General features: G+C 37.4%; 1 protein-coding gene across 2 annotated transcripts in view; it reads right to left on the reverse strand.

The window, feature by feature from the left end:
- Positions 1-100: 100 nt before the first annotated feature.
- Positions 101-17,591, reverse strand: part of mpzl1l (myelin protein zero-like 1 like) — a 26,585-nt gene continuing 9,094 nt past the window's right edge. For both annotated transcript variants that reach the window (XM_046039959.1, XM_046039958.1), the window contains exons 3-6: positions 15,171-15,381; positions 12,099-12,228; positions 7,844-7,949; positions 101-6,196 (exon numbers count right to left, since the gene is read on the reverse strand). In XM_046039959.1, coding sequence (XP_045895915.1) covers positions 6,101-6,196; positions 7,844-7,949; positions 12,099-12,228; positions 15,171-15,381 — 543 coding nt within the window. In that variant the 3' untranslated portion in view covers positions 101-6,100. The remainder of the gene's footprint in view (positions 6,197-7,843; positions 7,950-12,098; positions 12,229-15,170; positions 15,382-17,591) is intronic.

The raw sequence follows: 17,591 nt of genomic DNA on the forward strand, positions 1-17,591 counted from the left end.
ATAGCTTGATATTTGTGCATTCATCTTATTCAGAGTAAAACTGAATCAAATCATCATGAAAGTTTGGTGAGAATAAAACAGTCAGAACAAAACACACATATAATTGGCCGGGAATAAGTTTTATATAAAATTTGAACAGTGGATACAGAGGCGATATTATGTGTATAAAAAAATACATACAATAAAAAGGAAAATAAATGAATCTTATCTTTTCTATTTGGAGCAGATGTTCAAGTTAGCTGATGAAATGTAAAAAGGCACTAAATGTACAACATTCCAGTTTTAAAGAGTTAAACAGAGGCCAAGGTCATTCCGAGATGAACCAAAAACAAAAATCACAGGGAATTTGTTGTCTTTGATATGCAAGACATAGTGCAGATTTTACAACAGAACATACCAAACAATTCTCAAATAACACACAACTATTTACCATCGAAAACACACTAAACACGCACTTTAAGACTCGTCTTGAGTGGAGGGAACATTGCAAGCGGCATTCACTCAACACCAACACACCCAACATTGCGTGTGAACTTGGTCAAACTGGAAATCTTTCATAATTTATAGTTTACATCACAATTTCTACAACAGCACTAAACACTGCAACAAGTCACAATCAGGAGCAAAGCGACCAGCAGTAAAGGTTGGTCGGTATCATAGAGGTTGTTTTCTTTTTGATTTGGTGAATACATCAAAATACATGCTAACTAGTAAAAAAAAACAAAACAAAAAAAACCAGAAAAGACTTGAACATGAAAGATAAAACAAATCTGGAAGACAACAGCGCCTGCAGTGTGTGTTGTAGCAGCCACAGTCAAGTCAAAATGGACCGAATTAAGATTTTCTTCAGTCAGACGGTAGTCATTAACTAAAATATGTTCAAAGTAAATAAGTATTTAGCCCCATGCACAGACTGTTTGAAATAAGTTAAAGGGTAACTTCTGTATTTTTCTACCTACACCTTATAATTCAAAGAGTAAGGTCCTTTTTGTTTAAACAGTAACAGTCACTATATCATTCTTGTCAAAGCCACCAGCCTCCACTGATAAAAACAGTAATTTTACATTGCAGAACACGAGAGTTGCTGATCTACCGCTGCCTCAGTTGGTTAGTTTGTTTATGTGGTTGTGTGAATTTGGTGTTTTAAAGGATTAAAAACACCAAAGTCAGACAATAACGCAAACTAATTGATCGAGGCAGCTGTAGATTTGTCATGGGAGTCTGGTGGCTTTGATAAGAATGATATGGCGACTGTTTCTGGTTAAGCAACAAATTATCTTACTTTTTTTTATAAAAAGGTCCATCTCTGTAGGAATCCTTTCCATAATGTTGTGGGATACTTTTAATAACAATCTCAGCATGTCAGTTGCGAAAACAAGCACTTGAATGAATGAACATACTTTAATGGGGCGCAATTTCCCGCAAAGATTACGTTGCAGCCTAGTTTCACCGCAGCACACTCAGTACTGGACCAATTTCTAAAAATGTGGGCCCAATTAGTCACCTAGACACAAAAATATGGGGAAAATAGTCCAGGTTGAAAAATACAAAAGTTAAGCTTTAAAGTAAGAAAAACAACTGAAATAACTATAGAGAAGAAATGTATTACAATTTTTAGTCAGAAGTGTACAATTGAAAATAACAGGAGAAAACTGTGTTGATATTGTGCACTCGTGTCAGTTCACATTCTGGATTAACTGCCCTGATATTTGGTACAAACATTCAAAGTCTCCAAAGGACGAGGGTATGTATCCTGATCACTTGGTGGTTCCTGACTTCAGGCTAAATTTCCTCTAAAACGAATGCCTGAATTTAAGCAAGCTTGTATTTTTTTTGTATATTTTGAGATATTTGCTAACATACTAAATACTAGCATATTATGGTAAGATATGCAATGTTAGCATACTACTATGTCAGCTTAAAAGCTTGTTTGCTGTCCTCCATTGGTTTAGCTTCTCACCTTGCAGCAGTGATGTGTCAGTACCTTGTGACCACACCCCACAACACATTGCTTTTTATCCTGGTATCAAATTACTCTTTAATAAGTGAACATACTAATGTTAGCATGTTGGCAAACTACTAGGCTAAATATTTTTTTTCATTGTTAGCATGCTAATATAATAAATGTTGTAAATGTAACTCACATATGTTAACATGCTAACTGTGGGCCAATAGGGCTAAATGCTAACATTAGAACTTTATAAGATAAAATTTTTCTCATCTATTGGGATTGTGATTTCTGAAGCATGTTCTGTCCATTGTTCTGTGTTGATCGTTTTATTTGTCAGGGTTTTGATGAGCGTAACCGCTATCATGGCTACAGACCTTTAGTCATGTAAGGTACATGCTGTGATAAATAACTCGTAATAAGGCTGAAACATTCACAATGATACAATCAACCCTACTCAGGACAAGGAAGCAATACTTGCTAATAATAGTTTATGCTAAATTAACTTGTAAACATAATCTTTTCCATCTTGGATGTGTTCAAAACGGTAATAAATTATATTTTTTATAATAAAAATGTATGAAATGATACTGAAAATAATGTGAAAGGGGTCACTTGTAGTGAGTTTCAGCTCACTGTTCAGCTGTCCAGCCTGAACTTAACTGTTTGGGTTCACTCTCATAGTGCTGTTTTCAGAGAAAAGGCTCTGATAAAAACCCACTGTACACAAACTTCTCAGTACAAAACAGCAGACTGACAGTTTAAGACTAGTTGGTGAACATCGAGGAGCACCGAGCAGCTAAAAAGCCAGAAATTTCCCTCAGGTGTTGGTTGACACGAAAAACTCAGCGTAAAGAATATTTGACGTACATTCATCCGGTGGACAGAAACATGACACCAAATTAATGATAATGTTGCTCCCTAACTGCTGGGTGTGTAAATAAGCAAATGTTTGCTAACAGGTTCAACATTTCAACTTGTTTGCACTTGTGACGATGTTGATGTTGCGTTCTTAACTTGTTTCTGCTGCCCCTCAGTGGCCTAAACAAGTTTTGGATTCCAGGTTTAACAATTATATCATGTGATCTCTCTCTCATTAAAACAATGGCTCTTTTGGGTTTAATATGAATGTGGCATTGAAATAAACAGGGCCTTAAACCTCAAGAAACGTCACATTAATTAGAGTTTTTTTTTGTGCACACTTTTGACTAAAAAATGTTTAATTCAAGCCATTTTGAATCAACAGGCTCAACACTTCCTGCAGGCACTGTATACTGTACGCTTGGTTGTGCGGTGACAAATAAGTAAGACTAAAGAGAGAAAACACTAAGCATGCCACCAACTTTCTAGACCTCTACAGCAAACTACTTTCCTTCTCTGGAAAGACACCCACTGCCATACCACACTGGAATGAGTTACAGTAAACAGCACTATATCTTACATGAGCAAGAAGTATATACAAGTACTGGTCAACATGGAAATTTACTGCATTCGGAATCACAAGCTGAAGCTGAAGGCGTTTAGACTGGTTGCAACAAAAATATCATTCTCGTAGGTCACCGAACCGTTAACAAAACAAAAGTGAAACAGAAATTTGAGTTTCAAATGCTTCAAGACACAAGAAAAACATACAAATTTGGAATGCATTTTAAAGCTTAAAAGCATCTGAAAACAACTTATCTAATATATTTGGCCCATTAGTTTGTAAAAAAAAAATTTTTACACGATAGATAAGATGAAAAAAAGGATGGATATTTTCATAATTATGATTCTTATGTTAGTAAATTGCATGCAAACAGTGTATTTAGCATTTGACAGCCCCCAGTTTTCATAGGAGATATTTCACCTCAGTGTAACATTCTGTTTTAACCCGCTTATTTAACTGCCCAGCTAATTACCACAAGCAGCAAACGTTTTTTATTCTTTTGAATCACACATATAAAATCAGAAAACAACCTCTGGAAGTGTGATGTAGAAGACACCCTGGGTTACACTGCCCGTGCGATCATATGCACTTTAAAAAAAAGAAAAAAAAAAAGAAAACAAGACAGAGTAACCTAAATTAAAAACTAAATACAGTAGTAAGGAAACAAAAACTGGTTAAAGACATTGTTCCACTGAGGTGAAAATCAAACGGGAGGCAGTTGATTTAAAAAAGGTACCACAACAACATGCTCTACAGAAAACTGAAGCATTCACAGTAATACAATGTCAGACACCTTCTTCTGTTTTTATAACTAGCTGAAGAGTACCAGATTTAGTTAGATGTCATTATGACTGCATGCAAAGTTACTGAAGGCAATGTAAAATCTAACTCTACATTATAAGCCCCTACAAAACAAGATCACTATGGAACTGCCCACCGGGGGAGATGAACTTCTGCAGCCTGTTGCACCAGCTAAGTGTGAATTCGTAGCCATGTTGGAACGTTACTTTTTCTAGAACCATAAAAATTAGTTACAACAAAGAGCTAAGAAATAACTTGAACAGATTAAGAGTAATACTGCTGCACAACATAAAATATTAAATCTTCCTCGTCGAAACCTGGCACCTACATTACCCACAAACACAATTCGGCCAACAACCGTTCGGTTTGAGGTTCAGGTGATAGCGGCTAGCTAGTGTAGCCTAAAGCTGCTGGCCTCAAGCAGAGATGAGGATTGGGTTACAGAGGTGTGGTGATCTCACGTCTTTGTAACTCCACACCTCACAGATTTTTGTCATTTTCATTTGTATTATTTAGCCCCAATCAACACTGACTCACTTCAGTTCACAAAGAGGCTCAGTTCAGTTTGAGAGGTCACAACACCTGTTTAAATGCCGTCGGACGATTGGCTGGATTTCTGGCATGTCTGATATTTTGCTTTGCTATGTTGTATACGGTAGTGAGCTGGTTTCAACATTACTGTGAGTAGTATTTAACATGTTGTGGATGACTGTAAGTAAATTTTGCTACAAAACAGATTTCTTCCCAGCAATTTTCTTGTCTATATTCATTTTGCTTTCCTTCCTTTCAAATGTAGAATTGCACAAAATAACACTTTCCCTTTTTTAAAATCAACATTATTGAAAAAAAAAATAGACAAAACCCATCATGTTTACGTTTAGTGTGTGTACCCAAGTCATCAACGGATGATTGAAGGAGTGTGAGAGTAGAAGTTGTACATTTTCTGCTGCGCCAGAAGGCCAATTAAAACACTAAAAGGTGACTTAATACAACAAACAAGATTAATAAATCATACAGCTTTAGTAAAACAGTTAGAAAGAGAGATTTTTAGCACATTGTGACAGAATACATCCCTTTATATTTATGTTGATACGGATTTACACACTCTGCATTGTGCAGCTAGCATCACTTGAATTACACAAGGACTCAAGAGATATTTTATGCTGCATTCACAGGAGATGAGAATTGCCAATGGCCACAACTATTGTGTTATATAGTGTTGTTTGTTACTAGTGTAGTTTATGACCATACTTGCTTGATGTACAGCCACCTTTACTTCTGTAAAAACGTACATAAGCAGTAATCGATAAGTAGTTGGACGAACATGTCTTGTAATACAATAAGTACTTCACGTGATAGGACACATAGTTTTTGTAAATCTCTCTCAAGCCATCCCTAGTTAGTAACGTTTATTTCTACAACAATGTTTTGATTAGTGTTGACTAAGTTCAGTTGCATCATCACAACCTAAGATATTTATATTTTAACTAACTGGCGGGTTTGGTGTGAAAGGAAGGTTACGATTGTAGCAGTTAAGAGTTAATTCGAAGTTACCGTGTTCAGCTGGTGCAACAGCCTGCAGAACCTAATGTAGGCACAAAGCTATGATAATTAAAATAAAAAAAAAAAAAAAAAATGTACACGTGGAATGATATCTACGAAGGCAACGTGACTTTTATGTTGATGAATTTCAAGGCTGATGTGATGGTGTGTAATGTAGTTTAATGTGTCCACTTAGAGGGTTTCTTTGCTTAAAGCACACGGAGTCGTCACTTTATCAGCATCATGCTTTCAGAGGACAAAAGATGAAGAAAAAAGAAAGAAACTGCACCAATTTATGTCCCTGTTGAAATACTCCCACCCTACCCAAGAGCAGCTGATACTTTACTGTGTTTCATTTAATTTTTTTGGTCCCCAGTTCCTCTTCAGTTTTTCCGAATGTCAGCGTAGACCACTGGCTCCATCTTATGGAATGAGTTTTTGCTGCCCGAGTGATCCAACTGGGCGTATATCACCGGGCCCTGAAACATAACAAGAAAAGGCAGAAAAACAGTCAGTAAATAACACAAACATACCCTGATACATCAGAGCAAGAAGCAAAGGAACCTTTATATATGCAGAGAACCTTCGTTTTTTCACTACTACATAATTTTAAACTCAGGTGGTTAAAGGTTTGTGGATAAATTGTTTGTCAAGAGCCCATAATATAGTAAGTGTTTTGGTATTTTTCCAGTAGAACTTCTGGGCAGCAGATTTGTTAAATTTCTACACATTACACACGTACACACTGATGGGCTTTTTTTGTTATGGTTTTTAATCTTTGACCAACACTACACCTACAAAAAACGTAACCAACGTAAACAAAAACAAACAGTCCCCCGATGGCTCTGATTCATCACACGGAGCTCACAGTTTGATGCTCTTGCAAGCCTTTTAATAAAGTTTAACTGAAAATAAACTGTGACCATATCAAATTATGAATAGATGAATGATGAATAGAGAAAGTAGACTTTATTGTTCACAAATGTAGAGGAAATTTCTTGGCTCTAAGCTGTTGCCAGGCAAAAATCGCCAGAAATTTACTGGGCGATAAAAAATCTAGTCTAGCACACAACCTACATTGTTGCACTTTTGATGTTATACAGATTAAACTAATGAAATAATATGTTAATGAAATTTAGAGGTGGCACGCAAGCCGTTTCGCCCTGTTCACAGTTTTTGTGCTAAGCTAAGCAGCTGCAGGCTATAACTTCATTATTAGTGTACAGATACAGGAGTGGTATCAATCTTCTCTTCTAACTCATCGCCAGAAACCAAAAGGGCATATTTACCTGCTGAACTATTGAGTTTGGAAAGCAGTATTTCTGGGTTGTCACACACACAGCTACTGATTGTGACTGTTTCATTGTTTTTTTCCACAGATGGAAAAAAGGGCAAAATAAACACAGAATTTAAAGATCCCATGAAACAGGCCCTTGAACTTCCTGGAAACCTGAAACTTCCTGGAAAACAGTGTGCTTGTGTGCCACATTAATATTAACTCTAACTTTATACTGTGATTGTTTTTTCTGCTCCATAATGTGTATTCATGTTTTTGTATCACAAATGACTGTGCCATGATTTTTCTTCACACTCCTACTACAGTCATAAATATTTAGGCAATACCAGAAAGACAATCAAGTGAGATACAACATGATAATTAGTAAACTTTAGAGGTGCTGGTAGGCTGCTTTTGTTACATTTGGACAAAGCCAGGACAGCCGTTTCCCCTACTTCTAATATTTATGCTAAGCTAAGCGCCTCCCGGGCCCTTGCTTCATATTTATGAAGTGACAGTGGTATTATACAAGTGGTATCAATCTTCTCATCTAACTCTCTGCAAGAACTCAAATAAGCATTTCTTAAACTGTCAAAAATTTCTTGCAAGTCATGCTCTTTATTTACTTGCATCATTGTATTCCAGCTGTGTTGTTTTGTTATTTTGATAAATCATATAATATTAAATTCTACTTTTGCTTTGACAAGTGCGATATAAATTAATATTTTAAAGTATTTATGAATGATCTGAACCAAATACTTATACTTCAGTCCATTTTGGATAAACAACATAAATGCAACATTTTCACAGTGAAATGGTGGCAGCCAGTGGATTTTTCTTCCCATCCTACCTGTAGTGGACCTGAGGGACTCGTAGACCTGGAGCCCTCCAGGCTGGACTCCACCTTCTTTCGTGGCTTTGGAGCCTGAGAACTCACACTTTCCAAGGACGTACATCTATTTTAGGGGTTACGATTTGCCATGGTGTTTAGCAACCATTGATGCGCATGACAAACAACAAGCAATGGGACACAAGACAAAATCAAAAACAATGAGAGAAAAAATAACGGCAAATGAGGCATTGAATGGCAACAAATGAACGGCAGCTGGATGAGATTTAAAGTGACATCAGACGAGTGCTGATGCAGCTTCCATGTACTTTTTTGATTAATGGCTTTATGATACACAATGTAAACAGTTTCTGAATGACAACAAATTCCTGTGGTCAAATAGGCCTGACTTAAAGGAAAACTAAATTTTTTTTCCTAATTTGGGTTGTTTAATTTTTTGTACTAGACTACTAGACTTAAATGTTCACGTAAAACTAGATTTTGTGTTTATGTTTTATGTGCTGGAAACATTATTCTAAGCTAATGTAGGTAAGCATTTTTTGTGATATTTGTTGAAATCTTATCTTTACATCCTGTCCGCAATCAATAAATCAAATGCTCTCTAGTATCGGTGGCTGTCACAGGAACATGCCAAATGATATGACTGGATGACGTACCTGCCTGTGCACACTCTGCCCTGCACTCATCACGCATGTTTTGAGGGAGTGACCAATTCAGGCACATTTTAATGGATCCGTATCGGCTAAAATAAAGCTGATCCTTTCTTTACTGTGTTTTGTCCACCTCAGCGTGCTGGTGTAGCAACAATAGCCAGCTGCACACAACACGCATTTTGCTGCACGTTAGTAACATTGTGAAAATTATTTGGTCACACAACAGCCTCCCATTTTTAGATGGGGCTAAACGTCACTTTCAATGGTAAGAACAAATGTTGCCTGCGTCAGATAATATCAGCTGTCGCTTATTTCAGTGAGTGACTTGATGACCAAAGTAGGGATGTCACGATACCAGAAATTTAGTAGTCGAAACATTCCATGATTCTCGATACCAAATTCGATACCACCGTAAAAAAGAAAAACACAACAATAAATTCCATGTACCTCAACATACACTCTTTTAATAAAACATCTGAACATTAAAAAACTTGGGAAAGTTATGTGAGGATGTCCAGGACAGATGCGAAGTGATTATAATTCAATATATTCATAAGTGAGCAAGTCATTGACATTACAATCTTGCACTGTGCATATTTAATATTTCAATTAATTACTTTATTTTCTCAACTTTTCTTTACAATCTTACAGGTGTGAAATTTAAGGGTGGTCACTATCTGTATTGGCAGTGGTTTGAGATTTTTATGTTTAAAAACCAAAAAGTTATTGATGATTGTTGAATGGATTGTTATGCACTTTTAAGGAGGTCCCTAACTCCGCCTACAATAACAGGCGCGTTGGACAGACATTCAGTTAGCGCTGCAAACTGCTTAGTCATCTTAGGTGATTTTCCAGTAATCAAACTGAAATGTCAGCCTTAATTAGCTCTCCAAATGTGTGAAGTATCGGTTCTCGTGACATCCCTGGATCAAAATAAAACTTGTCTCTTGACACTGACACCAGTGTTTCTGTATTTCCAGCAGAGTGAGATGTTTTTTCTGTCGCTTCAAGTCAATTTCAGGAGTCGCAAGTTTATTTTTACTTAATATTTTTAAACCAGTACCATCATTATTTGGACCAAATAGCTGTAAAAAAATAAAGTGTGTCACATTTAATCAGAATTTAAGTCAATAAAAGTATAGGACAGTACAGATACCCAATATTAAAAGGATTCTGATCGAGATCAGGGTCAAAACACCTGATTAGGATATCTCTAAGTCTTACATTATATAACAACTATCTTTGGCTTTTGGACACTTTGGGCTTGGGAAACATGTATCATGTCCAGACGTACCAAAAAGCCTCTTGGTGCGATGCCCTAAACCCAACAGGAAGTCGGCCATTTTGAATTTTACGGAAATTTTTGGATAATTTACACACTCCGTACTTTAACGAACTCCTCCTAGGGATTTAGTCGGATCGACTTCAAATTTCTGCTGTGCCTTCTAAAGGCACTGACGATGAAAAGTTGTGCTATCTATGAGTTTTTGTTGATGGGTGTGTCCATGGCGTGCCGTCAATGAAACGGAAATAAATGGAATTTTTTCCCTTAATTATCAAAATAGTTCACAAATTAATTAATTAATTAATTAATCTACTTATCACTTGCAGCTCTACACAGTATGCACAGGCAGTCTTTTTCTCTTAAAAACATCTTTCATTAAAAAAAACAAAAAGCTGGCATTAAAGGAACACAGATGAGGAAGACAGTGGTAAGTTTGAGGGTTAGTGACAAAAGACAATGAACAATGACTTGACAGCATGCATTAACAAGTTAATCAATGATGTTAAAGGAGACCTACTACGCTTGTCCATATTTTATGACTTATCTACAGTGTTGGATGTTCATGTTAAACATGGTCAAAGCTTCACATGCCTCAGGTCTTGACCAATCAAAAGACAGTGGGCTTTGAGAAGGGGGGTGGGGGGCTTAAAGAGACAGGGGCATCTATAGCTTGTTTCAGACAGAGGCTGAAATAAAGCCCTACATGAAGAGCTAGTGTAAGATAGAATTGTTTATTTTATTTTTTTTTTACTTTAAATCATGCAAAGCTGCCATACCGGAGTCACAGAACTACAATATAGGACTGGAAAGGCAGTAAAATAGGTCTCCTTTAAGGTTAGTTTTGCTGTAAGATTAGTTATTAGTCACATCGGCTTGGAGGACAGTGATTGGCACCAGTGCAAAAAGCAACCCCAAAGACTGCTGGTACTTCAGCTCACAGGCTCCCAAACAGGAGCCACATGCTTTCATTTCTCACTTTAGATTAAACCTAATGCAAATTAGGTAATGATGGCGCAGTGGATAAGTTGCATGCCTTTGGTGTAAGAGACCCAGGTTCAACTCCCCCACTGTGACATGTCTGCCAATGTGACACTGAGCAAGACACTTAACCCCTAGTTGCTCCAGAGGTGTGCAACCTCTGACATAAATAGCAATTATAAGTCGCTTTGGATAAAAGCGTCAGCTAAATATCTCTCATATTTCTGGGTCAATATGTGGTTATCCCATCAAGACGAAGGGTCAGAGACTAACTACCTCAAACATACAAAAAGGAAACAAAACAGCCCAAGACACATAGCTGTTTCTCCACAAGAAAGTAAACCCTGCACCCATGCAGAAAGAGTTAGCGAGGTGTTACGGTCTGATGATTAAATCTGTGAAGGAGTAACATATTACTGGAAATAAAAAAACAAAGATTTGGGGAAATCAGCTCAGTCACACTAGGTGTAAAATCCACCTGAGAAAAACTTGATCTTATATGAGATCCACTTGTTAATTGTGAGTAGTGAACACTATATGCACTAACACTTATTATACTAGTTGTAGTAGTAGTGAATGTTATTTTCCAATAACCAGATGGCTTCTTCTGTGGATTAATGTCACACATACGGACAGTAATGACCAAGAAGTTTAACTTTTATTATCAAAGTACTAAATATAAATCAGTTACACCTGTTCAGTAGCTGTAAATACAGTTCCATTGTATTCCCTGTACGTTTTTTATACAACAACATTTGGTGTTCTCCATGTGGCAAGGTCTAGAAATTAATGCAATCTTATCAGTGGAACAAATATTACAATAAAATAATCTACAATAAAAACTGGCATTAAAACTTTATTTTAACCCTCTTATTTAGCATTTACAAGCTTGTGTATACATTAAAGAAATTGTTTATAAACACACTATAATTAGTTGTTAATGTAAAGTATTTGTCAACAATGAAGACAGTTTATATTAATAGTGAGTTTTACTATACTGTCATTCACTATCTGTTCATACACTAGCTTCTACTATGGATGCCCACAAGAGGATTTATAGTTGTCGACACATATGCATTAATAAACAATTTTATCTGCTTACAACTACATTATAGTGTGTTTTAATCCTTTTATTAAAAGTTTATACATTGCTTATAAATTGCTAAATCGGGTGGTTAAAGTAAAGTGTCAATATCCTTGTGGACTTCCAATTACTTTTTGAATCCCATTTGTTATTTTCGGAAACTACTGCATCTTTTGTCGCATTACTGTAGTGATGTACATGTCAGCAATCAGTGACCTGTAATAAATGTAGAAACAAGTGTGATGGCACACTTACCCTTCATAATCATGGCGGTTGTGAAGCACCCTCATGACAATGCAGGCAGCTACTGCGATGAGGACGAGCAGAAATAAAGCACCACAAACTGCTCCGACTATAACGGCGGTGTTGCTCTGCGGAAAAGATTCTGGAGACAACAACAGAGATTGGTTTTAAAATATGGCATGGACAATATTTTTGGGTTAGCACTATAGCAGCTGTAGTCAGTAGTATAGTTAACAATGTTCGGGGATCGATCGGCGGTCGCTATGTGTGAACTACTCAACGACGCATCAAAACAGCTCTCCGACGCATCACTGGCGCAGTTCATGCGTGACCCCCTGTCTACTATCAGTCACGTAGCGTGAACGCCACAACGACTTCAACAATCCCGTCACAAGACGGCAAGATGTGTATTGTGAACGGCACGGCCAGACATGAACACATTCACACACTGATGGAACAGCCACCAGGAGCAATTTGGTTGGTTTTCTTGCCCAAGGACAGTTCAACATGCAGACCAGGGGAGCTGGGGATCGAACCACCAACCTTCCAGTTAGTGGACGAGCGCTCTACCCCGCTGGTACGGCTTCAATACCATATGTTGGGTACACCAGGTCTCACAGAATACAATACACTGAGTGAGGAGTTGAGATGTTTAACTTTAAGGCTCCAGAAATCTACTGGGCAAGCTACACCATGTGGAAGATATGGATTAACCTTTCATAACCAGACAATATAAAACGTTTAGTCTTAGTCAAAGGTCATGTAGCTAGTATTATTTGTGTAAATTTATTGAGAACCATGCAAATTCTATGTACAATGTGTTTGACGGTTGGAGGAAAGAAAGAGACACTACATCGACTATAATACCACCACCAGAGAGGGTAAATACATTTTTTAAAATAAATGTTTTACTGTGTCAAGTTTAAATTTAATTTGCACATCGCCAACTCGATTTTTGTGGGTTTCCAAGCCCATCAGAAAGTATTTCAGTTAAAAACTAACTCAATTTTCACCATCAGCACGCTTGTACTTTAAAACCATCTCTTCCTGCTACTCTCATTTCACATTAAAAGATTCCTATTGGCAAATAAGATGGATGCTATTATTGTAGAGCAGCTACAGGAGATGCAATGCATTCACTGCTGTTGCCGCTACAGAGAACAGTTTCTTTCCCCAGGCCATCACTCAGTTACATCAGTCGTATAGTGTCAAGAACCCTCTAACACTGAAACATCCATTTACCTACAAATTATATATTTACAGTTTACAATACACGCTTATGTAGATAAGATACAATACATGCTTAACATGTATGTATCTATAAACCATTCAGGCTGTATATATTGTACCAGCCAGCGTCTATTCTTTTCTAACTGCATCTAAGCTGCTCTCAGGATCGATTTAATTGGCCAACAAGAGTTATTCGGGTCACACAGCGAATCTCCAGACTGTAAACACTGTCTGACACCTGCTTTCCTGTCTGAAAAGTTGAGGCCGAATAAAGTTCTTTAGTCAGCATGATTATGATGACCTATCTCTAATTACTGATGTTGTTAGCATGCAAGCTTAATCAGGGACAGATTATCATGCTAAAAAAGTAGTAAGTAGTAGAGTAAAAAGTAAAAATGCATACAGATGAATCCATGTATAGTATGTAACCACCAACTTCCTGTATTTAAAAGTAATGTATTACATTACCCATTCCATGTATCTATTCCTTTGCACCATTTGTATTTGTTTACAATTTACAAAACACTTGATTTCTCTGTAGGCATTGTATGTTGTTGGTCATATATAATAGTTCTGTTTATCTATTTTTTTCAGCTTTGTTGTGCTTGTTTTGATCTGAATGTCTGTTTCTATTTTCCTGTAAATTGTTTTGTTTGTAACGAGAACAACTTAAAACCGGAAACAACATCCTCATATGTTTAGGCCAATAAAGCTTATTGTTCATCCTCCTCTACTTCTTGTCATCTTTAGCTCTGTCTCCTAAAACAGCATGTTCATGTTATTAATGCTATCGGGTATAACTATTTTGGTTTGTTATACATAAGGCTTACACTCGGAGTAATTAATAATTTCATTTGTTTTTGGGTTGAATGTTAGTTGATTTTCAATTGGGATAATTGAAGTTATAGGATTGTTTAACTTGTTATTTTTCCTTGTATTAACTGAGGGTGTTGGGTGTGGGTGAGAGTGGGTGTCTGGTTATCTGTATATGTGTAATATATGTAGTTATGTAATGTTCTGTTTTGTATTTGTTCATTATGTATTTGTGTTTTAGGACCCCTTGAAAATGAGATGCTGCATTTCAAGGGGCTTTCCTTCAATAAATTCAATTCAATTCATACATAAATGCTTCTATTAGCAGTTTTTTGCAATGAACCAGTTTTAAACATTACAGACACGAAGACTACAAGAACAAACAGCCTGCTTAGATGAAGAGTTGTAAGAAAGCAACCCATTCTACTGCCTTCTGTGAGCAGCATACCTCCAACACCAAGATAACCAAGGCAAACAACTCCTTTGACCATCCTGTTGGACGCTATGGCGCGGTTAAGTGTCCCAACCCAGAACAAAAAACTGTTATTACCAGAGATCCAGTGTTTTTTTAACTGTAGTCTTTCATATGTGGCGGAGATGATCTATGTTTAGAGACGACTCAACTGAGACTTAAAGAAGGTTTAAAAGTAATCCTGTTCGGTTTAACGCCTAGTGCAGCAGCATTATAAGATAAATTATTTAATTCAGGTTTTAATTCATTCTAGGAGGTGCAAAAAACACCCTGTGTCTATCACAGTTTTACTAGAAGCCTTGGGAGTAAAAAGCCACATGGAAGTCATCTCTTCAGCACCACAAAGCAGACTGGTCGACACAGGGTTTTTCACACACAGCCAAAAAGCATGCGTGTCTGCAGTGAAACACACAGACATGTCTGGCCAAGGCTGCTGGTGCATTTAAAAAGCATCTTGCATAATCACAATATTTAAGCATTCCTGCCTTAATCTTAACAAGAGCTCATCTTTGAATGAAAACAGTAAAAAAAAATTGGATTTCAATATGAAAAGAAATCTGAGAGCTCACCTTTCAGAACGACCCTGAGCTCTATTCGAGCCGGCGTTCCCATCACGTCTGGTGGGTTCTTCACGTCGCAGAAGAAGGTACCATTGTCGCTGAACTGAGCTGGATTCAGCTGTATCGACACGTCCCTCTTGTTTATGTCTCCAATAAACTGCACCCTATCTTTGAACTCGTCTGGTCCCGGGAATTCTTTCCCATTATAAAAGTAGAAAATCTACAACAACAAAAAAACAGGGGGGGAAAAAAAAATCAGATTTAACTGTGAATACTCTAAATGCTTTAGTCAACACAATTCACTATTTGACTGACAAAGCTGAGACAAACAAAAAGCCAGGCCTACATTGTGTGTCTGGGAATATTATTAAGTCCATAGCTCCTTTTTAGCTCAGTATAGCAATATGGTCAAAAAAATGGATCTGCAAATGGATATATGGATTGGACAATAATTCATCAAACTTTACCCTACCTCTCAAATGTGAGGATTTAATGATTTTCCCAGCATTGATATTTACTTAAATATTAATTAAATGTGTATCTGACTCATTGTAGCCTCCTAAATTCTGCACACCTTATTTTTATTGATCCAGAAACTGATTACAAACTATAAAGTGCAAATTAGTTTGCGCTTGTCAGCTTGTCAAGTTTGACTGGAAGAATGAGACTCCTGAAATGAATGTGAAGTGATCCACTATAGCAGAGATGATTTAAGAAATAGAATAGAATTCTATGGGGAAACCGTAACGCCAAAGATAGCGGCTGTATGCACATATCCGCCAACCTCCTGCAAGAAAGCCAATCATCTGCTTTTCAACAGCCGAGCAGGGAAATGTTTGCGACAGTTTCAAATGTTGTGGTGGCAGAGAGAAGCAGGTGTGTGACCATATCAGATTCACTACATGTCCTAAACCTTATTTTGGGTCAAAGTCATCAAACGTTTTCAGCCTTTTTTTATGATCAGATTTTCCAGGTGATTCCATACATGCAGTTTTTTATGTCCTGGTGACCATTGAAAGTGCAGTTATGGCTCTCTCCCCCATTCATTTAGATAGGGGTCTGATCTTGTTAGTCTGAAATACTGGCTTGGCGGTGTTACCAAGATGGCTGCCTAGTGGCAAAACTAGCCTATATAAGGACACTTTGACTATAGTGAACGCAAATCATTCTGTTGTACTTGTGGGAACCACAGAAACGCACCGTCTTGCCTACTTTGGGCCAAATTTGAGACATAACGTTGGCCTGTGTTTGTTATTGGCAAAACCGGAAGTACACCACAGCATGTGTCCATATTTCCTGCGAAGTGAGGTGGTGTTCCTGAGTGATGCTTGTTTTACCTTCTTTTACCTCATAAACAACCGGCCGCAGAGTGCAAACAAACCTGACAATTAAACAAGTTCACCAAGCTCCGTGTGTTCTCGCATCTTTAATGAACAAAGTGTTTCAAAGTTTTGCGCATCCTTTCAGAGCCAAAGCCAACACCTGTCTGATTCCAACACCAACAATCTGGTCGATCACTTCGATCATATCTGCTTGTCGTCACTAAATATTACTGCTCCTCTAAAGGTTAGGCCTATGTCTAAAGCTAGTAAGCAACCTTGGATAAACAGCATTCGTAGCCTAAAAAGGGAATGCAGGAAAGCAGAGCGCAGATGGAAAAAATCCAGTCTCCAAGTCCATTACCTCAGTCTGAAGGATTTATTAATTAACTACAATAACATGGTTAAGGATGCACAAGCACACTATTTTTCTGAACTCATTACTACACATAAACACAATCCCAGGTTTCTGTTTAAGACTGTGGATCAGCTGGTAAACCCAACCCCTCCTTGTGCCTCAGCTGGAAGTAATGATGACTGTGAATTGTTTTTATCTTATTTTACCAATAAGGTGGTGTCAATCTCTATTACCCCCGCGGCCTCTTACTCAGAGGTCCCTCACCAGCAACAAGAGAGTTTTAACCAGTTTTATCCAATCGACTTGTCAAAACAGTATCACAAATGAGAGTGTCCTCCAGCCCACCTACTAAGTTTTTACTGAAAGTAATGGATTCTGTTGGGCCCCATATGATCTCTGTTTTCAACAGCTCCCTATCTACTGGTTGTGTCCCTGATTATTTTAAAACGGCTTGTGTGAACCCACTTTTAAAGAAACCTGGTTTAGATCCCTCCCTCCCACAAAACTTTAGACCAATTTCAAAACTGCCTTTTATTGCAAAGATTCTAGAAAAAATTGTGTCCAAACAGCTGCTCACTGTACTGGAAAATAACAAAATATTTGAAAAGTTTCAATCTGGTTTCAGGAAGTACCACAGCACTGAGACTGCCCTGCTTAAAGTCACCAATGACCTTTTAATGTCTGCTGATGATGGCATGTGCTCAGTCCTGGTACTCCTGGACCTTAGCGCTGCTTTTGACACCATTGATCACA

The sequence above is a fragment of the Micropterus dolomieu genome, linkage group LG23, assembly GCF_021292245.1.
Source record: "Micropterus dolomieu isolate WLL.071019.BEF.003 ecotype Adirondacks linkage group LG23, ASM2129224v1, whole genome shotgun sequence".
NCBI classification, from domain to species: domain Eukaryota; kingdom Metazoa; phylum Chordata; class Actinopteri; order Centrarchiformes; family Centrarchidae; genus Micropterus; species Micropterus dolomieu.